Source organism: Capra hircus, chromosome 19, assembly GCF_001704415.2.
Source record: "Capra hircus breed San Clemente chromosome 19, ASM170441v1, whole genome shotgun sequence".
Lineage (NCBI taxonomy): Eukaryota > Metazoa > Chordata > Mammalia > Artiodactyla > Bovidae > Capra > Capra hircus.
The window spans coordinates 25,875,617-25,897,553 of NC_030826.1; the positions used below are offsets into that span (position 1 = coordinate 25,875,617).

At 43.9% G+C, this 21,937-nt stretch overlaps 3 protein-coding genes across 7 annotated transcripts; 2 read left to right on the forward strand and 1 right to left on the reverse strand.

Moving 5' to 3' along the window:
• Window positions 2,955-4,800, forward strand: LOC106503287. 3 transcript variants are annotated; one of them, XM_018064458.1, is made up of 2 exons: window positions 2,955-4,178; window positions 4,257-4,800. In XM_018064458.1, exon 1 carries the CDS (start codon window positions 3,216-3,218, stop codon window positions 3,579-3,581), a length of 366 nt encoding a protein of 121 aa, XP_017919947.1. In that variant the 5' UTR covers window positions 2,955-3,215; the 3' UTR covers window positions 3,582-4,178; window positions 4,257-4,800. The 3 variants fall into 3 exon arrangements, with proteins under 3 accessions (XP_017919947.1, XP_017919948.1, XP_017919949.1); XM_018064459.1 differs by having other exon boundaries at window positions 2,955-3,900; window positions 3,977-4,800; XM_018064460.1 differs by having other exon boundaries at window positions 2,955-3,841; window positions 3,977-4,800.
• On the reverse strand, window positions 6,052-11,072 carry MIS12 (MIS12, kinetochore complex component). Of its 2 annotated transcripts, none has more exons than XM_005693434.3 (2): window positions 10,787-11,072; window positions 6,052-7,824 (listed from the first exon to the last, which is right to left on the reverse strand). In XM_005693434.3, exon 2 carries the CDS (start codon window positions 7,772-7,774, stop codon window positions 7,154-7,156), a length of 621 nt encoding a protein of 206 aa, XP_005693491.1. In that variant the 5' UTR covers window positions 7,775-7,824; window positions 10,787-11,072; the 3' UTR covers window positions 6,052-7,153. The 2 variants fall into 2 exon arrangements, with proteins under 2 accessions (XP_005693491.1, XP_005693492.1); XM_005693435.3 differs by lacking the exon at window positions 10,787-11,072 and adding an exon at window positions 9,958-10,652.
• Window positions 11,290-19,871, forward strand: DERL2 (derlin 2). Of its 2 annotated transcripts, none has more exons than XM_005694180.3 (7): window positions 11,290-11,400; window positions 12,260-12,325; window positions 14,251-14,324; window positions 15,416-15,509; window positions 16,456-16,651; window positions 16,950-17,040; window positions 19,347-19,871. In XM_005694180.3, exons 1-7 carry the CDS (start codon window positions 11,308-11,310, stop codon window positions 19,450-19,452), a joined length of 720 nt encoding a protein of 239 aa, XP_005694237.2. In that variant the 5' UTR covers window positions 11,290-11,307; the 3' UTR covers window positions 19,453-19,871. The 2 variants fall into 2 exon arrangements, with proteins under 2 accessions (XP_005694237.2, XP_017919950.1); XM_018064461.1 differs by having other exon boundaries at window positions 11,294-11,400; window positions 12,263-12,325; window positions 19,347-19,866.

The window sequence follows — 21,937 nt, forward strand, 5'->3', positions numbered from 1 at the left end:
TCTTATAAAATCCTCCCAGGTCGGGACACATAGTATTTCGAGGCAATGCTGATGTGTCCTCATTTGCCTGGCAAAGCAATAAAGCTATCCTTTTCTACATCACCCAAAACTCAGTCTCTGAGATTTGATTTGGCACTGGTGTACAGAGAGGCCAAGCTTTCAGTAACAAGGGGAAGAGGCTTGCAGCGCGATGGACACTGGGTATTAGTCAAGAGTCCTGTCTCTGTCCCTGGTTTCTTAGCAACCACTGTTGAGCATGTGGTTGCTAGGCAATGTGGGGCCATCCAGACACTTGGGTACTGTCCTTAGTCTGCATGGGCACCAATCAGAACATTGCAGGATATTGTTAATCTGACAAGTGGCAATTGGACCCATTTTTAGATTTTCTCATCTATTAATTGCTTTTGTTGCACAAAAAAATAGTATAACAATGGTAAACAAAGTCTGGAAAAATTAGAAATTGCCCTATGATCTCACCATCCAAACAATTTAAAAATGAACATCTTTACTCTTCCTGTTCTAACCTTTCTCTGCAGGAATACATTTTCATCTTGTCATCCTAGCACATGTGGTTTTAAATCTTGTTTTTCTGACTTTGATTTAGAGCATGACAAGCACCCCTCAAGCTACTTGAGAGTTTTGAGAATAATCTCTCTGATGCCTCTGTGTGACACCATGCAGTGGACTGTTGTTGTTCAGTTATTAATTCATGTCCAACTCTTTGCAACCCCATGGACTGCAGCACGCCAGGCTTCCCTGTCCTGCACTGTCTCCTGGAGTTTGCTCCAACTCATGTCCATTGTGTCAGTGGTACCATCCAACCATCTCATCCTCTATTGTCTCCTTCTCTTGCTGCCCTCAATCTTTCCCAGCATCAGGTCTTTTCTAATGAGTAGACTCTTTGCATCAGGTGGCCAAAGTAATGGAGCTTTATCCTCAGTCCTTCCAATGAATATTCAGGGTTGATTTCCTTTAGGATTGACTGGTTTGATCTCCTTGTTGTCCAAGGGACTCTCAAGAGTCTTCTCCAGCATCACAATCAACAGCATCAATTTTTCCACACTCAGCCTTCTTTATGGTCCAACTCTCACACGCGTACATGGTTACTGGAAAAACCATAGCTTTGACTATACGGACCTTTGTCAGCAAAATGATGTCTCTGCTTTTTAATACGCTGTCTAGGTTTGTCATAGCTTTTCTTCCAAGGAGTAAATGTCTTTCAATTTTATGGCTTCAGTATCCACACTATCATTTAATTAAGTATTCTCCTCTTGTTCCAACATTGAGTTTGCTCCAGTTTCTTTGCCATGGTAAACAGTATGAATCTTTCTGCCGAAAGCTTTTCTTTACCCTTTAGACTGTTGACTTGAAATCAATATGAAGGGGTGAGATGATTGTATCAAAGCACATGAATATCCTCATGACTTTCTGTCTTGCTAAACTGCTACTAGAGTTCCCTTTTTTCTACATCCTGACCAACATAGCCATTCTGACAGGCGTGCAGTGATATCTCATTTTTGTTTTCTGGACATTTCATTTAAATGTATCATACAATCTGTGTCCATGTTCATCTGGTTTTTTTCACTTATTATAATGTTTTTGAGGTTCATCCACATTGTAGCATGTTTCAGTAGTTCACTCCTTTTTATTGCTTAATATTATCTGATCGCATAGATAGTCAACATTTTGTTTATCTATTCACCATTTGATTGACATTTGGATTGTTCCCAGTTTGGGGCTATTACCAATAACACTGCTATGGACATTCATATAGTCTCTACACAGACATATGTTTTCATTTCTGTTGGATAGAAACCTTGGGGTAGAATTAATTCCTGGGTTGTATGGTAAGTGAATGGTTGAATTTTTCATGCAGTTTACCAGACTGTTTTCCAAAGTTGCTGCACCATTTTTACATTCCCAACAACGGTTCCATATACTCCACCTCTAGGCAACTAGGTGCTCTTTCAGCTAGACTTGCTAAACTGTGAGAATGCGATCCTGCTGCTGCCAACCACCATTCATTCACTGCGATTCATTCATTCAACAAATTTTATCTGAGTACCTACCACTATGCACGATGCGGTAGACTCTGGCCCCACAAGAAGTCCCTGAAAGCTCTGTGAGATGGAGAGAGATAGCACCCTGATGACATTGTTTCAGCATGCTAGTTCTGGTTCCCCTGGGCCTTTCAGTTGCAAGAGGGAATGAGTTCCTAACGGCAGAGTAGGGTCTTCAGCAACTGGCAGGGCCTGCCATGTACCCCTCCCAACCACTAGGACCCAAGTAACTCCTAGTGGCTGCTTTCCCCAATTCCGCAAGGGAACACCAACCAGATTTGGCAACAGGTGGGTGCAACAGACATGCCAGAAGATGGTACTCAGCCATCTGTGGTAGACCAGTGTAACCCGTGGAAGAGTCTTGCAGATGCCAAGAGGACCCTGGGTAGGGGTGGCAGTGGGGGAGCCGGCTGCTCAGTTCAGGTGATCTTTGAAAGTATTTGTTCCTAATCTTCTAATCATATGTGATACGCCCAAAAGGTTGGGATACTGCCTTCCTGGGTGAGGAGCAGGAAGAGAAGCACCACCACTGCTGACTGTACTACCTCTGGGCTTGAGACTGTGGGAGACTTTGTTTTGTTACTCTTTTTGCAATAGTGTTTTCGAACTTTTGCGTTTTCTACAAAGATTATGTATTAATTTCTTTATGTATTAAATGTTTTAATTTTAAAAGATCACATAATATTTCTTTTGAAAGGAGAAATAAACCCCCAGGGAGCTCCGCATTGAACTGGGATCCTGCATTTCAGCCTCTTCGGCCCCAAGTCCCCTTTTCTCCCTCCTGGGTCCCAGTTAGCAGCTCGCACCCCCACCGGCTTCCTGCATCACCCCTCACCCCCCGCCCCCGGGTCACTTTGCCATGGAAACAAGACAGGTTACACAGAGACTCCCGAGGCGCCAGCCCTGGAGCATCCTGGAGGTTGAACCCGGACAGCCAACCTCTGCAACAGTCTGGGAGCTGAAGCGCGGGGCAGAAACAAGAGGTTCCACGACTGAGACAGACGTGGCGCAGACCCTGCGGAGGCCCCCGGCTCCGCCCCCACCCGGGTGGTTGAAATACAGCCGCAGCGCCGCCGTCGCCGCCCACTGCGCCTAGACCTTGCCAGGACCGGACCACTCAGAACCCACATACCCGTCTCCCCGCATTCCTCGCCAATGGCTGCCCAACTCTATCAGCGCAAACCCTGGAACCCCGAGCAGCTTCGCCCGGACCCCGACTCTGACTCCGAAGGCCTGTTTGACAAGGCTCCTCCGGAAGAGCCCCCCGCTGTCCGTGGGCCCAAGTCGGCGTGGGCCGGGGGCAGGAAGGCGGGTCGGCGCACTGGCGGGAAGGCGCAGGGGGCCCGCCCCGGGCAGCCCCCTAAGGGCGCGACGCGCCCCCAGCCCCAGGAAGAGGCCCCTCCACTGGACGAAGGCTGCTATCTCGACCATTTTCCGCACCTCTCCATCTTTATCTACGCGGCCATCGCCTTCTCCATCACCTCCTGCATCTTCACCTATATCCATTTACAGCTTGCCTGATTGGCACGGGCGGGACGGGATGCGCGCGGGGCTGAAGCGGGAGGGAAGGGAAAGGAAGTGCTCAGCATTTTGTGCCTGGAGACGCCCCGCACGCCCTTCGTCTAGTTTTTGACGCTTGTGTCTTTTCTTCTCTGCTTGTCACCACCTTTGTCTAACTGTCCATCAATAGAAACATCCAAAGCAGCTGTCGCTAATGAAATAAGCACCTGGAGACGAGGGGACGGGGACACAGTCAGACTCCAACGTTTAGAATCTTCGCGGTGAGATGGATCCCCATTTATAATGAAGATAATGTCTCTGGACCCTACCGCTGTGTGAGGTGGGGGCACGCAGAGGGAGCCTGTCGTTTATGTGTCTGGGGCGTGTACAGCGAGTCCAACCTTCTGTTTTTTAAGGGATGAGCCGACCCAAGCCCGCAGCCTTCCGGAGAGGGCCCAGAGGGGAGGGTCGGCGCCCTGGCCTGGGCTGGGCCGGAGCCCTGTGATGCATCGCCTGACCCCCCTTCCCAGGAGCCAGCTGTGCCCCCCACCCCACCCCGAACTGGCGCAGACAGAACCCAGCGCGTGGGACCTGGCGGACCTGAGCGCGCAGCACCCAGTGAGTGGCGTTTGTCGGGGTAGCGCACCACCTCCCCAGAGACTTGAGCTCACCGGTACTGCGTTTTCCCTGCCTTAGGCTTTGATGACGCTATCGATGTCGGGACCGAGCGGAAACAAAGCCGAAGGAGCTGTTCTGCCCGGAAGTCATGGTCTCGTCGTGTCCTGGACGCTTGGGACCAACGGCTGCAGACCTCCAGGGACGCGCGGGCCCATAGCTTGCACGCGGCGCCGCGCAGAATGAGGCTGGGGCCCTGGCTAGGGGTCCAAGAGAGGATTGCCATTGCGTCTTTAGGAATTGCGGGGGTGGGGGTTGCTTATCCTGGCCCGGAGCCCTTCCAGAGCCTCGCAAAAGGGAGTGAGATTTCTAATTGATGAGAATTCGCGCTAGGAAATCACCCAACCTCTAGGGGTTTGTCATCTCATACCCAAAAGGCCTAATACCAAAACCCACCGTGACAGGTTATTTACCCACATGCCGTCTTATTTACCCACATGCCGTCTCTGTTTTCTCATGAATGTTTAATGTCAAAACATAGCTCTCTACTACAGCGTATACTTTACTTGGAAATGTCTGCAATTGTGGTACCTCTGATGGAATAAATTCTTTTTCAGTCTCCTCTTTCTGTCCTTTATTCACCCACCAAACTTCCTATCCCGCTTCAAATTTCACCCCATAATCTTCGTGTCCCTACTGTCCCTCCAAAACCAATTTCATCCCATTACCCAGCATTCCAAGATACAGAGTCTCTCTCCACTGCTGCTGCTAAGTCACTTAAGTCGTGTCTGACTCTGTGCAACCCCATAGACGGCAGCCACCGTCCCTGAGATTCTCCAGGCAAGACAGTGGAGTGGGTTGCCATTTCCTTCTCCAATGCATGAAAAGTGAAAAGTGAAAGTGAAGTCGCTCAGTCGTGTCCAACTCTTAGCGACCCCATGGACTGCAGCCCACCAGGCTCCTCCATCCATGGGATCCTCCAGGCAAGAGTACTGGAGTGGGTTGCCATTGCCTTCCTCGCTAAATAGCTGTAAAAAGAAAATTGTTCAGTCTCGCCCAACTCTTTGCAATTCCAAGAACTGAATTCCCCAGGCCAGAATAATGGAGTGGGTAGCCTTTCCCTTCCCCAGGGGATCTTCCCAACCCAGGGATCAAACCCAGGTTTCTCTCATTGCAGGAGGATTCTTTACCAGCTAAGCCACAAGGGAAGTCCCCTGACAGTCCCCCCACTGAGCTCTAGAATTTGCCCCAATTCACCAGCTTGTACCTTTATAAGCTCAATGTTTGCTGACAGCAGGATCTTGTCATTTCCCAGTTCTATTTTCCCAGAATCCCATATCACTACCTGCCTTGATAGCTGCACCCTTTATTTCACTACCGAAAGTGTAACACCTACCATTTCCCAACATCAGCCTGCACTGTGCAGCCAGTTTACTACAATAATTTACCCCCAATAAAAGGGGCTGTTCTCCAAAATTAAGTCTCCAAGGTACAATATGTACCGTTCTTTTTTTTTCCAGTTTACAATCTTGGATACTGGATCTTTACTGTCCTTTGATACTAAGCACTGAATCCCAGTACATGGCCTAGTGTTCTAAACATGTGGTCCCATTGTTTCCCATTTACACAACCCCATCCCTTTGTTTTTTTGGCCACACCACAGGGGATGTGGGATCTTAGTTCCCTGACCAGGGACTGAAACTGCACCCCTTCCCGTGGATGCTTGGAGTCTTACCCAGTGGACCAGGGAAGTCCCAGATTTCCAATAAGCTCCAAATGTAATAATGATGATGACTTTAAAGGCTCAGTCGGCTAAAAAGTCATACTGAGACACACACCATGACATTAAATACAGCAGAATATCATAAATCAAAGCTTTTAAAATATACATATTTAATGTACAGGATTGTATTCCAGGTAAAAACAGGCTTCTTATAGTGATGAATATTTAATTTCAAATATGAATACCCTAAGTTACACTTCTATATAAAGGAGAAACTTCAAATTCTGTTCTTTAGGAAGACATGGAAGCCAAGTAATACCTTAGGAGCAGCTATTGCCATTTCTCCCCTTTCCATGGGTGATCTAACATTTTACATGGATTAGTTACAAAAGGAAATATTAGGTTCCATCAAATATAAGCACAAAATACAGCTAAAATTTATCACTGAGTTTCTATGAGTGTGAATAAATAAGTTAATTAAATATTAGGTTCAAGGCAGATTCCAAAACTAACTGAAGTATGACCAAAAAAAAAAGGTATATATACCTAATAGTTAATATAATCTTTGCAATTCAGTATGTTCCAGGCTTTCTTTTCTATGCCAGTAAGATGCTTCCTTTTTTGTCCAATGTCTTCCATTGCTGGGCTCTAAGACATTAAACTCTTTAACATCATCAAGGATTTATCTTAGAAACAAACAACTTCTTTCTTCTTTCTAAAGGTCATGGTTGTTTTTTCTGCTACTTGCTTCTTTCAGCTAGTTATTAACTTCCTCATGTAAGAAGAAAACTTACTGAGCAAGAACAAGCAGTCTGTGTTGGCTGTCCCACAATGTGGTGGCTGGTTAATAAAGAAGACACCCACTTAACCTTTGTGTCACTTCGTTTCATCCAAAGAGTAAGTCAAAAAGGTCAAGGTTACAAAGGACTCATGACCAAGGTACAACTTTTACAAATATCTTTGAATGGCCAGGGAAAGCTTTACTTCTTCAGTCATGTCCCCAAATGAGTTCTTAATGAACCAAGAATCCCTTCCCACCCATTACAGACCTCTAAGCACAGATGCTTCAAAGATTAGTTCAACATAAAACACAGATGCTTCAGGAGAGTGGACTAAAACAGGAGGATGTGGAATATAAGAAAGCGTGAAAAAAGAAACCCTCCCCAAAATATGCAGTTCACTAGGATTAAGAATATCATCAATATAAATCCTGTACCAGTCCACCTTCTGAGAAACTCCTTTTCCTATTGAGAAATCAAGATATTTTCAATCGTTTGCTTTCTTTTTCCACATTCTCTCTGATATTCTGGAGTTTTCTGGAGTTCTGGATCAGGAACACCAAGCCCTCCCTAAAATCACTAGCCCCATGGTCTCTGCCAACGTTTTCAAGTTCATCAAACAAAGACAATGTCTGTTTGAGTTTGGCCTGAACGATTTTTTGCTCTTCTAATTCTGCAAGAAGGGCCTGCTTAGTGCACAATTCAGTCTTATACTTCTTCTGTAACTGTTCAATTTCTTTTTGGAGAAAGTGGAATTCTTCCTCACTGTAAGAATGTGTCTCCTGAGATTTATCTTCTGGAAGTAAGACGTTTGGGGGAATCCGCAAAATCAACTGTAAGAAGAGCTGCTCCATTTTGCCAAAAAGGTTATCAAAACGTCCTTTCATGAAGCAAAGAAACTTTTCTGTGCACTTGCGAATCTGGACTGGGCTAATCGCACAGTCTGGGATGCCATCCAGCTTCTTTAGAATAACCTGTTCAACAGCCTGCATCACCTCAAACAGGTAGTCTTGAAAGGCAATGTAGATCCTAAGCATGCAAGTCTGCGGTGTGAAGCCAAAGAACTGGGCCTCATAGGTCATTGGATCAACAGACATCTTGGTGTTTGGTTTTGTTTTTTGCTTTGTTAATTTTGATTGTGAACAACCTGCAAATGTAGTAAGAAAAATTTTCATTTGTTTAAAAAAAAGTAACAAATTACATTATAGACAGCAAAACAAACAAAACAAACAGCAAACAAAAACTATAAAGTTTATGTTCCTTGATACTTGATGCTACTTCCAGCCTCACACATCCACAACAGGATACAAATCCTGCCTCTCTGAGACTCTCATCAGCCTATCACCTCCCTTCTTCCTCCTCTTTGTCCATTTCCCTCACCTCTCAATTACTTAGGATTTTGGCCGGTGGCTCAGCCTTCTGAATTCTGTTATCACCCCATGTAAACGTTCAGATTTATATGGATGATCTAACCAATGTCCTAGAAACTCAGTTCTTCATCTCCACTTTTTCAGACCTTTATCTCCACTCTTAGCGACCTGGGTATTGACATTTGTAACTTCTCTCCCCAACTCTCCTACTGTTTGACCACAACCTCATATGCTAGTCTTCCAACACTCATTCCTATATTCATATTATATCTTAATCTTCAAGACTTTCAGCCCTCTGAGCCTCTCTTTTTAGTCTCTCCCACTTCACTTCCCCGCTGCACTTTAGGCTCCACGATCTATCACGTCAACCACTCCTTTGCCAATGTCCTCAACTCCCTGTCCTTCCAATCTTACCATCTGAAAAAATACCACCAGAAGGTGAGGAAGCCTCCAGTAAGCTTTACAACCCTGGCATTTTCTTAAGGGTCTGGGAGTCATTCCTTTCAAATGTAAACATCTAAGAAAATAGCATTCCTATCTCCCTGTCACTGTGGGTGTTTAACCTAGGGTCCTTTTTTGGGCTGTAACCAGATACTTGTCATAGAAATAAAAGAAGTTTCATTATTCCTGCAGACAAATTAGCTAAAACAAATGGCTACCTCAATTACCAGGCAAATTTAGGATGAACCTTATCAAAGAATCTGAAGCAAGTGGTTCTCTCAAATCTTTTTATAAGACTGTGCTGTTAATCTTGATAATTTATGTAATGACTAAAAATAGAATGGTTGTAATAGCTTAGCAGAATAGGGTAGAATTTGTATCTCTGTAATGTCATTTACAGATTATCTCTAATGCATTATAATCTGGATATGCTTATTCAGTAACAGAACTGCTTTCTCTTCTTTGTCTTGTGGAGAGGATTCTGTGGATTAACAGGATTTTAACTTCCTCAACATTTCCCTATGCCTTCAGGATCATTTTTTAAACTTTTTCATATGGCTTAGAAGGACCTTCATCATCTGACCTTTACTAACCACTGTCCTCCTTTTTAAGTACCTTCAGTTTAGTTCAGTTCAGTCGCTCAGTCGTGTCTGACTCTTTGCGACCCCATGAATCGCAGCACACCAGGCCTCCCTGTCCATCACCAACTCCTGGAGTTCACCCAAACTCATGTGAATCCAGTCGGTGATGCCATCCAGCCATCTCATCCTCGGCCGTCCCCTTCTCCTCCTGCCCCCAATCCCTCCCAGCATCAGAGTCTTTTCCAATGAGTCAATTCTTCGCATGAGGTGGCCAAAGTATTGGAGTTTCAGCCTCAGCATCAGTCCTTCCAATGAACACCCAAGACTGGTCTCCTTCAGATGAACTGGTTGGATCTCCTTGCAGTCCAAGGGACTCTCAAGAGTCTTCTCCAACACCACACTTCAAAAGCATCAATTCTTCACAGTCCAACTCTCACATCCATACATGACCACAGGAAAAACCATAGCCTTGACTAGACAGACCTTTGTTGGCAAAGTAATGTCTCTGCTTTTGAATATGCTCTCTAGGTTGGTCATAACTTTCCTTCCAAGGAGTAAGTGTCTCTTAATTTCATGGCTGCAATCACCATCTGCGGTGATCTTGGAGCCCCCCCAAAATAAAGTCTGACACTGTTTCCACTGCTCCCCATCTATTTCCCATGAAGTGATGGAACCAGATGCCTTACATAAGCATAAGTGAAGTAATTAATGCTTCTAATTTTTGCCAATCTGGTGAAATGGTTTTACAGCGTTGTTTCTTGAAAACCAAAAACACTTAACCCCCCACCCCCCCGCCCCGCCCTCCCTGCCCCACCCATACACACACACAGGTTGAACACTGAGGACTGAAACTACCAAAGAGTCTCCTTGCCCCACCCAACAACTTACTGTTTCCATTAGCATGACTCTACTATTCTTGACCAGAATAATATTTTTATTGTCCAAATGGTTGGATTGTTCATTATGAAACCCCCAGCCAAAGACTGACGAACTCTTTAATGGGATGCGTGGCATGCGTGCTCTCCCCGTGTCTGACTCTTTAGATCCCATAGACTGCAGGCCGCCAGGAGCCTCTGTCCATGGAATTTTCCAGGCAAGAATACTGGAGTGTGTTGCCATTTCCTATTCCAGGGAATCTCGCCAACAATTTGTTACAGCAAGATTCTCTGAAACTCTTGCTTCAGCAGTTTCTACCAATACTGGACTGCTTTTCATGAGCTCTACCCAATCCTAAACAAGCCTCCAAACTAAAAAATCCACGTTAAACCAACAGGGCCTCTCTTCGGGAACTGATCAAGTTCTGCTTTCAGTTCAGTTCAAGTCGCTCAGTCGTGACCTACTCTTTGCGACCCCAAGTCCTGCTTTAGGTTACTATTATCACAAGCCTATCTTCTCTGCAAGGCTTAGATTTCCTGAGGGCAGGATGAGTAAGGCTTCAACCGATACTGCAGGTGATACGCGGGAAGTACACAGGTCACCTCGGCGAGTTGAGGAGCCGAAGCTCTAGAAACCTCCGGGCAGGAACTACTTCCGGCTTGAGAAGTGGCTCCCGACAGGCCCCGCGCCCCCGCTGCATGCTGGGACCTTCAGGGTGGAGGTTCGCGGCCCGCTGGAGACGCTGCTCCATCAGGCCGCTCTAGCGCCCGGGATGGCGCCCCACCGAGTGCCACCTGTTCCCGCTTTTCTTCAGAGAAAATGCAGCCCCGTGGATACTTACCCAAGCGACTATAAGAGTGATGAATTCGACCAAACACCAGCTTCCCGCCACCTCCTTTAAACCACCGCAGGCTGCCAGAGATAGGCGGCGCGGTTGACTCCCCCAGATTCTGACCGCTCTCTGCTTTAGCGAACGACAGCAAGGGCAGGATGCCACCGCGCTCCTAATTGGCCAACTGTCCGGGGAGGGGGCCACCTAGATTGGTGACGGAAAGGAGCCGGGCGGGAAAGCTAGCTGTGGCCGGCGGGGATTGGCAGAAGGAATCGGTATTCACTCCCTTCCCCAAGACGTTGGTGGGTGGAGAAGTTAGGCTGGGCCGCCGCGGAAACGCAACTCGTGATTGGCGGATGTGCTTTTCTTCGGGCTCTAGCGGTTGGTGGCTGGACGGTTGATCAGCGCTGATTGGATAGCAGCGTAACGGGGAGGGCCCCGCTCTGGCTCCGCCCTGATCCCGCCCCGCCGCTGGGATGGACTGGCGGAAGGGGAAGCGGGGGGTGGGGGGGCCGGCGGCGGTGGGGAAGATGGCGTACCAGAGCCTCCGGCTGGAGTACCTGCAGATCCCACCGGTCAGCCGTGCCTATACCACCGCCTGCGTCCTCACCACCGCCGCTGTGGTGAGCAGCTGCAGCGCCAGCTTCTCATGAGTTGTACTGGATATGCCCGGGTCCTCGGGAAACTGGGGTTTGGGCCTTGGGGAAGCTCAGAGTGGTTGGTCTCAAGGGTGGGTGGAGGCGTACAGGGCTCACTCTGGGGTTCAGTATCGCCCCGTAAGTACTATCCAGTGATCCAGAAAAAGAGGTGCTGTTCTATAAGGGGTGGAGGATCAGGACTGCGGGTCAGTTTCTGAGACATAAAGGCAGGACCTGTACCAAGTCAGGGCTGCGGGAGCCGCCCACCCAGGAAACGTGTCTGAGAACTCTGATGGTGTTCTCAGGTCCACAAAATGATCCTTTGTGACTACTGGGAGGAAGGTCCGCTTAGTGGAGAAACGTAGACGTTGAAGATAGAAAGATGGAAGTTGTTGAGCGGGAAAAGTCTTGAAATAAAGAGACTTACAGAGGTTGGCTGGAAGTACTCAGCCCTCACAGTGGCAGGGTATTGAGTCTTGGTTCGAGTGAATTGTGTTGCTTCACACAGTTGTTTTAGGTGATGCCCATGTATTGGGCATAATCCTAGCAGCTGGTCTTACTTGCCCTGAATTTAAGACATTACCACCTGCCTGCCATACCTTCACATCAGCCTCAGCTATTGAAACAACAGACTTTTATTTTGTGTTAGGTATTGGGGAACGCAAAGAATTGTGCCAGTTCTAGAGAACTCTTTACCAACCTTCCTCCAGCTTAAGAAGTAAACCTTAAATAATTCAGTCTAAGTCACTGAGAGTGGGAAATTGCGTGAACTGCCAGTCTTTTGTAGTAAATGATATTTTGTTTCTTGATTGACTTGCTTGAAGAAGTTGTTTTTCTATTTCAGCAGTTGGAACTGATCACACCTTTTCAGTTGTACTTCAATCCTGAATTAATCTTTAAACACTTTCAAGTAAGTGGCCCATCACAACTGCCATTTAATGTTGCAGTTTTTAAACTTGTTTTTCTTACTTTTAAGTAGCTAATCCTGCCATATACTATCTCAAATAACTCAGTGGGAATATTTGATTATAAGTGTTGGGGGGCAGTGGGGGAGTACAAAGCAATGATTCTGCAGCCTGGAACTTTTAAAGAGATTCTCAAGATCCTCAGCATATACCAAATCAGAATCACCAAGGCTATGTTATAAAGTTGCCTGTATGGTTTTGATTTGATGTGTCCAGTTCCTATATTTAGGAATCACTGGTTCAGATTTAGTAGTATAGATTGAGAGGAGACTGGATCCGCTTGTTGTCCAGGGAGAGTCAGAGAGGATGTCCATATGTAGTCCATCCAGCACCATGTGGCACAGTCACCACCTTGGTGTTATCCCTGTGATCCAGTTCAGAAACTCAGTGAGTGCTCTAACCCATCTCCCAGGGATCACATCATCCTCTCAAAGACTGACATCTAAGAAAACGCCAGTTTATTAGATTACAGTGAGAGACGGTCCTTTCCAGTAATTAGAATGCTAAAGAGGGATGTATTTTTTTGTTCTAGGATCATATTGGCCATAGTCGAAATAAGAGAGACCCAAAAGCCAGTAATTCTGTTTCTACACCTGCTGTTCCTCTGTCACAGAGGTGTTTCATTCACTTTGTACCCGTTGAGCTCCAGCTTGTCTTTCAGTATGCGGTTTTTGTGTAGCCTTCTCGGATTCATCCTCCTTTGTGTCCCTAGAGTATCTGTAAATACTTTTTTTTATATCTCTCATCTCATACTTGCACTTGTTTATATGCCTGTCTCACAAGGTTGAGGACTCTACAATCCTGGATGCAATTAGTATGCAGTAAACAATTCTGAGTTGTTTCAACTTTAATAGTTAGCAATTCTTAAGAATTTAATGATCGTAAAGGAGTCCCGTGAACCCTTATCACTGCCTCTTCCTTCTGCACTCACAAGGCCTTCACTGGGAGCTTTAGCTCGATCCAAACAAACAAGGCTTGATTTTGCCTGAGGTTAAACTCTTCACACCATGTGTGAAATTAGGAGTTCTAGGTTTGAGTTCAGAGCCTCCCTATACAAGCTGTGTGATGTTAGGCAGGCCATTTAAAAATCATCCAAGTCTCTTAGTTACATCATGTGTGAAATGGGGATGGTATTGCCAGCCTCCTCATCTCACAGGATAATTAAAATCACATGAGATAATAATATTTTAAAACACTTTAAATGTTAAATGTTCTATCATTGTGAGTAGTTGTTCTTATTGCAGGCGTGGATGATTTGGGTGGGGAAGAGTATATCAGGGTTTGAAAACAAGTGCATATCTACCAGTTAAACTAATTATTACAGTATTAGATCTTTATTTGTAGTGAGTTAGCTATCTGTTCAGGCTAGTACTCGAGTATTTGCTTTAGAATTACTCTTTACTCTGGATGTTTCTGATGGCTGATATAGAAACAATTGCTGTTAGATCCTGTAATTTCCTTTGGTATCTTGAGATTGTTCATTAGATTGTGATACTACGTATATTAAAGCTCTGTTTCCTAGTCTGCAGATTAACCTAGTCTTGCCATCACACTTTTCCCATCATTTGCCTGACCATATGGTATGGATTTTTGTGTTGTTTTTTTTTAATACAATCACAATTGCAAGTTTTCTGTCCTGTCAGGCTTAGAACTTTCCAGGGGCAAGTGATATCTTTCAGACTTTCACTGAAGCGGCACAAAAATTCAGTGTCAGATTGTGTGTCTCACTTTTGAGTTTAGAAAATAGAATCACCTATTTGTGGCCTTTCAACCATTGTAGTCATAGGCTATCTCTTGTCTTAATATTAAAATGTTTCTTGGTATGTTTTACTTAATCTGTCTTTCTCTTGATTTTTTTTTTTTTTAACAGATATGGAGGCTAATCACCAATTTCTTGTTTTTTGGGCCAGTTGGATTCAATTTTTTATTTAACATGATTTTTCTGTATCCTTTACTAAGTGGGGTTAGCATAGAAACTTTAGTTTTACTTAGGAAATACAGTATTAAGTTTGAAACTATTAACTCTGCCGTTTTTGCTACCATCTCAGCTGTAACTTCTGGCTATTGGTTCAGTGATACACAGAATAGTTGGTCAGTTAGTAATGTTTTGAGGGTGTTTTTAGGTCACTGTTTATTCAAATGGGAGGTATTTAATTATAAAATGTTTACATTTCTGTCCATGCGCCACTTACAGATCTGATTAAGGGAAACCAGAGTGATTTAATTGAGGAGTTCTTACAAAATAACACCAAGGGGTCCCAAGTGGTAAAGCCCAACCTGGAAGTGGGTTCATGGAGGATGGAGAACTTGAGATCTACTTGGATCTCAGTTGCTGGTTCTGCCGGCTGGAAAGACAGTGTTTTGTCTGCCAGGCTCACCATGTTCCAATTTGTTGAAAAAGAGGAAGGGTTTTGCTGTAGTCAGGTGGTAATTGGGGCCACCGGGGCAGGGCATTTCTCCTGCACCCCAACCCCCTGGATGAAGGGGGGAATTTGCAGTTCAGCTTATTTGCAGTAGCCAAGGAGCCTTGTAGGGGTAATAGGCTTCCTGCCCTGGGATGGATTCCTGTGTCTTCTCTATGATACATCATTCTGGTAAGTTTCTAATAATTACATTTTTTCATTGAAATGCCTCCTTGTTGACTGAAGTATAGAAATGCTTAACTACCTGGCCTTAAAAAAGCAGATTATCACATGAGGCTTCTTGATGGGGATTTCCACCAAGTTAGGTTGTGAAAAAGCAAGGATGGTGTAGATTGTGGTGTGGCTGAACATGGGAAGACAGTACAGATTTGACATTTTTATGTGGCATCTGGCTTCGTTCCCCAATCAGGAACGGTTTTTGTAAAACACAGAGCCATTGCCTAGAATGCCTGGAAAAAGAGAAGTAACAATAATACCACTCATGAACATTCTTACAGAAACAAAGTCTTGACTTCTCACAAATAACGGGAGTCCAAGTGTACTTAGGTGATACATTCAATTTCACTTTCTTCATTTTTGTGTACTTAACATTTTCTTAACTTGGAACTTAAGATATCGTTACTGTCGAATGCTAGAAGAAGGCTCTTTCCGAGGTCGGACAGCAGACTTTGTATTTATGTTCCTTTTTGGTGGATTCTTAATGACCGTATCCTTCGACAAGTAGAACAAATACAGGAAAAGACTAAAGAACTCCCTCTCCTAAAGCTTTTCATCTGTCTCCCGAAGTGCGCTAGAGGCTAGAGACTGGGAGTGAATATATAAAAGTATCAACTCTCTGCGCCCGCGCCTCCCCCTCCCCCTCCATTTTAGCTTCAGGCTCCTGTTTATTTTACAGCCTGCTTTATGTAACAGCTTGTCTAAGCCTAGAGGTTGCACAGGGTGTTTTTCCACTGTGAGCAAGTCTGAGAAACTTTAACCCAGTTGGGTTACTATTAGAAATCTTAGATGTATTCTGGTCGGTGGTATACTTCACTTTTCTTTTTTTCCGGCTGTGCCACGGGGCTAGTGGAATCCCAGGTCCCTGACCAGGGAATGAACCCAGGCCCTCGTCAGTGAAAGCATGGAGTCAGAACCACTAGACTGCCAGGGACTCCCCAGGTATTCTTCAGTTTTAAACTAAGTTGGTAGGACATTTATTTGGTCACCATCAAAACTGATAGTTGTGGGGTTTTTTTTAATAATTGTCAATAATAATAGTTGTCACCAAACTTAAATGGAGCCCTGTCTGACAAGATGGTTTTGCCCCAGCTGCCTTTATTTCACTTCTAAGAGTCCTCATGGTGAATGAGCTTTCATGTAATGACTGACCAAAGTATTAACATATATTCCAAAGAAGCAAGAACTTCATGAAAGCAGAATATTAATTTGAAGTAGCAACAATCCAGGTACCTAAGCAGGTTTTTGCCTGATCACTCTGGGTAATTATTTTCAGGCTATCCCCCCTTCCCCCCCACCCCTGGCCTCGCCCCAAACATGTAAGGATTGCTTGCCTTTCCTAATTCAAACTTGTGTTAGAATACAATCCATAGTTCTCTTGCCCAGTCTTCCCTGTTAACACTTATGTTGCTATTTTCCTTAATGTCAACCACTAGCTTTTTGGTTTGTTTGTGAGCTTAGTTTTCTTAGGCCAGGCCTTTACAATAATGCTTGTCTACGTGTGGAGCCGAAGGAACCCGTATGTCCGCATGAACTTCTTCGGCCTTCTGAATTTCCAGGCCCCCTTTCTACCCTGGGTGCTCATGGGCTTTTCCTTGTTGTTGGGGAACTCAATCATTGTGGACCTCTTGGGTAAGATTCTTGGCAGTACTTTTTCTATTATTTTACTTACAAACTTATTTTGTCATACTTGTCATATTAATTCTGTCTGGCCTTCATATATAGTTATTGTAGGATTGTTTGATAGTTATATGCTCAAGGATTATAAAGTTCATTTTCAACTTTTTCATAAATATATTACCAGCTGAGCTGCCAGGGAATCCCAGTATATTGACATTTCTTCCTAAGTAGAAAGATGTTCCATTGGTATAGACACCTGCAATCAAAATTCTAATCCTCTCCCTCATCCTTTATTTCTGGTTGACTCTAGGTATTGCAGTTGGACACATATATTTTTTCTTGGAAGATGTATTTCCCAATCAACCTGGCGGAATAAGAATTTTGAAAACACCATCTATTTTGTGAGTATTTAACACCAGGTTATCTATTTCTTGCAGATAAACCAGGACAGGGTCCCGGATCTTGTTTTCTTGGGGCTCCCAAAGCTCCAAGCACACATAGTTCAGGCCAGTAAATATTTACAGATTGAGCAATCCGGCTGCCATTGGGGAGCATTCAGATTGGGTGGGAAGAGCCAGAGTTGTGGCCAGAGGCTCAGGGTGTCCTGAGGTTAACGTGGTGATTGTTGTCCCAAATGACCACCAGCACCTCCTGGCCCCGGGAGGAGCCTGCTGGTTCCACGTAGCCTGCTGTCTTAGTTTAGAAATGTGAAGTAGCAAGGTGGCAAAAAGCTGGCTGAAGAAGGGTTTCTAAAGGTGGAATGTCTGGTCTTCCAAACAGGTGGTAGAGGGAAGCAGTGAAGTAGAGTAGAGTAGAAACAGCTCTCGGCTAGAAACCAGACATAGACTGTTTGTTCTGCCAGCCAGCTGTGTGATTTTAAACAACCCCTTCTCCTTTTTCCATGCCTCGGTGTCCTGAGGGTAGAACTTTGATTCATAGCACCTCCTTCTATGCCAGAATTTTGTGTCCTTGGGGTGTACTGCATTATGAAGAGTTCACTTAAGGAATAAAATGTGAGTTCTCATAAAATGTTGGTTGTAGAATAACTGAAAGAAGAAAGTAAAATCCTCCATAACCCCACCACGTAGATACAACAGTGGTGGGATTTGATGTACTTTTTGATATGCATTCATTAGTCTTTTACTGTCTGTAAACTTTTTAAAAAATGCTATCTCATAGCTTTCTAATGTATCATATAATCATTTTTCCATCAAAATTTCTGGCAAAAATTAAAACAGCTGCATGATACCCCCAGTATGAATGGAACACGATTTAGGAATCCCTCATCAATGGACACTGACATCCTTCCTGTTCTTCCCTCCATGATTGGAGTGGTGAACATCCTTGAGCTACACATCCATGTAGCCCATGTCGCGGCACATCCTTTGCGCACTTCCATGATTATTTTCAAAGGATAAATTCCTACAAGTAGGATAGCTGTTTGGTTTATCACCAGACTGCCGCCTGGAATGGATACTCAGGTTTACATCTCCACCAGCACCATGTGTCCATTTCCCCACATTTTCATAAAATGTGGGAGAAGTTGTATTTACCTTTTGCTAGATTGGTAGCTGTAAAATGGTATCTCATTGTTTTCCTTTTTTTTTTTCTAAAATTTCAAAACAGTTTCAGACTTGCAGAAACCTGCAAGACAGTACAAAGGACTTCTTTCCCTTAAGTGTTTGAAAGTGAATTGTTAACCTGCTGCCCCATGATCCCCTTTAATATGTATTTTCTTCTACATAGTCAAAGTCTGGAAAGAAACGTTAATCCTCGGACCCAATTCCACTTAGGGAAGTGGTCCGGATTTTTTTGTAGCACAAGAATGCAGCTCAGATTGAGGTGTTGCGCTTCGTTGTCATGTCTGTTTGGTCTCCTTCAGTTTGGAGCAGCTTCTCAGTTTTGCTTTGACCCTCATGACATTCACATTTTTTGAAAATTGTAAGCCCATTTTTGAAGAACATCTCTCAATTTGGGTTTGTCTGATTTTCCCTCACATGGAGGTTCAGGTTTTTCGTCCTTTGCAGGAACATCAGAGAAGTGATACTGCATTCTAATTGCAGCCTGCTGGCACAGGGTTGCAGTTTGTTAAATTTGCCAGAGTGATGCTAATTTTGATTACTTGATTAAGGTATCTGCAGGGCTTCTCCACGGCAAAGTTACTTTTTTTTCTCCTTTGTCATTAAATATTTTGTGAAGAGGTACTTTGAGACTATGGAAAACATCCTTTTTCTTATAAAATTTGAGTTCATTTATATCTGCAAGAATCCATGGTTTCTTATTTTATTCATGGCTTATAATTCCTTAACATTGTTGTTTACTTTGATGCTTATATTGTCCCACTGGCTCTGAAGTACTTCTTAACATGTGCGATCTAACTTTTGTAAAATTTCATATGTGAACATTTTGGAAGAATATTGAAAACACCAACATAATTATCTCTGGGGATTGAGGATGTCTTGCCCATATGTTTCCTGTTTTCTCTACGATTCCATATATTGCTTTTGTAGTAAAAATTAGTAAAGGAGGTAAAAGTTAATGTAAATGTGCAGTAATTAGGAATACCTTCAAAACAGGAGAACTGTTTCATTGGTAGGCAAAGTGCTTATCCGTTGGTGGACACTCTATGGGATCTTTTTGATCTCGGAGTAGAATTTAGGACCTAAGATGACCCTGGGACAAATTATATCTGTTGCCTGTCTTTTAGGAAGGCTATTTTTGATACACCAGATGAAGATCCAAATTATAATCCACTACCTGAAGAGCGGCCAGGAGGCTTTGCCTGGGGTGAGGGCCAGCGCCTAGGCGGCTAAAGCAGCAGTGCCAAGAACAGGACCCAGCTAGGAAGGACTCAGTGACACACCCATTGGGATTCTTTTATCCTCTGTGTTGCAAAAGTGTGGACACTTCTGACAGCTCAACAAGAATTTTAACTCCAGAAGCACTTTATGAAATGGCACACTGATTTCACCCAGAAGACATTTCCAGCAGTTCACCAGTGGTTCCTCACTACACTGGTACTGAATGTCTGCTCTCTCGGAGCCAAAAAAACTGGAGCAACAAATACCCCGCCGCCTCTTAGGAACGAGTACCTGATACTTGAGTTCTGTGGTGACGGGCAGAGTGTTTTTCTCCTCTTCCTCCTCCTCTTTGATAGACGAGGCCGTGGTGTAAATGGAAGTTTCAGAGAGGACGAAATAAAACTGAATTCCATCTCTCTCACTGAATTAAAGCTTTTGTGTGTGATCTTTTAAATCATCACTGTGTCTCCCAGCTCTCCTGCACAGGTCTGCGCTCAGAGCAGTCTCCATGCCCCCTCTCCCTGTGTCTTCATGGCCTTCAACTGGATTTCATTTCAAGGTTGGAAATACATGGCTGAGATGCCGAGGTTGTGCACACCTCTTACTAACCCAGAGTGCCAACTCCAGTGGGAAGAAGATTTGTTTCTGTTGCCCAGATAGTTTGTTCTCCGTTTGTGTTTTATAATACTTCAAGGTATCAGACAGTGTGGGGCAAGGGGTGGAGGCGGAAAGATAGGATGGATCTAGGTGTTCTAGATCCTGCAGTTCTGCTGTGGGAGAGTCAGTTAGGCTTGATGCTAATGTGCCATCATTTATTTACTCTATTACTCCATTTGGAAATATCCAGGGAAAGGCAAGTCACAGCCACCATTTTGGAAAACAACATTTAAAGTTGGAAATGAGTTAGAATGTTGATTCTGGAGCCAGAGAAGTGAATACAAGGATACATAGCTCCTGGGTCTTTGGCTTGTGAATATTTATCACTTGCTTAATGAAAAGCCAAGAAGCCTTCAGAGCCAAGTACCTGGTTTACCTTCCTAACCAGGTAGAAACAGGACAGGTTCACAGAAGTCAGCAGTGGTTCAGTAAGTACTTACCCCAGATGTTCACTTCCTGGGGGCTCAACAAGTTTGTTATCAGACTGTGTGTGTAAGTCAGAGAACTCGGATAGAATGAATACCCCAGAAAAGATTAATTCAAATTGTTTTAATAAACATCATGTAGGTCTGGAAACATTTCCCCCATAGTTCCAGCTTGGTTAAGTGGTTGTTTCCTAGAGTATGAGAGTTTTCTTGGAAAGATGGACATGAGGTTTAGGTTAAACATAATAAACATCTTAATCATTTGTGAAGTGAGAAGTATTTTTCATACCTTTCAATCGAATACATGTCAGTAGTGGAACCTAATATAAGTACATGCTGCTAGTCAGTAACTGAATATGGTTGTTGCAATTTTATGGGATGTGGATTAATGGGACTGCTTTTTTTTTTTTCTAAGTGACTTTAAAAAAATCTTTAAATGCCAATCTTAGAATATATAGTCCTTATGGGAATCTTAAGTTTTGTCTGTTGAAGAAAACTTGAATTTAATTAGAAGGTTGGGTTTTTGTTTTGGAGCTAGAAATCTATTTATCTAGTTAAATTTGTTCTCCTTCAGTTAGCTTTGGAGTTAGGTTCTTTCAGAACACACGTCTTTTTCTTAAGTCAACCAAAAAGTGAGATTTGTTACATGGAATTGCGTGACTAATTTACCTGACCTACATAGAATTTAAAGGATTCCTGGATTCCGCCAGTAATACTGAAAGGTGCATCTGACTAAGGCATAGCTTTTTTGTTGTAGAAATACAGTATACGTTCATTAAAAAAAACATGGACATACAAATTGCATCTCCATAGGAGATACACTTCATACATTTTGCTGTGTTTGTTCCACTGTGGATTTCTCTTCATTTCTCCCTTCCACTTGTTCTTTCCCTTGTGTGTCCCTCTTGTATGTCCTACTATCTTTCATACCTCTTGTTTAGTCTCTAAGCAGAGAGCACCCGAGTCCTAGATCTTGGCAACGAAACCCTCATTGTCTCTGGGGCCTTTGAAAGTTAGGAAACTGTGTTACTGTTGGGTAAAGAACCTCCTAGAATTGTCATCTGTCCTTGGTAGCCTGCATTTTATGTTGTGACCGTTTTCCTTTAACAGGTAAGTGCCATCCATGTTGCTAGTCATGATATTGCCATTTTTGTCAGTGTTCTGTAGTCTGTCTACCCCTAAACTACTTACTGTTTTACAAGTTTGCATAGAATTTGTTGCACTTTGTATAATCAAGTCACTTCTCTGCTCGGAAATCCACAGTAACTTCTTAGTAAGCCCGCATAGCAAATGCATACTTCTTGTCTTCCTCTGAACCTCAACTCCTGCTTCTAGCTAACAGGGACCTCAGTTTCATTCTCTCCCGTCCTTCAAGGCCTGGCCCAATTCCTGGCTCCTCTGCAAACCTTGACGGT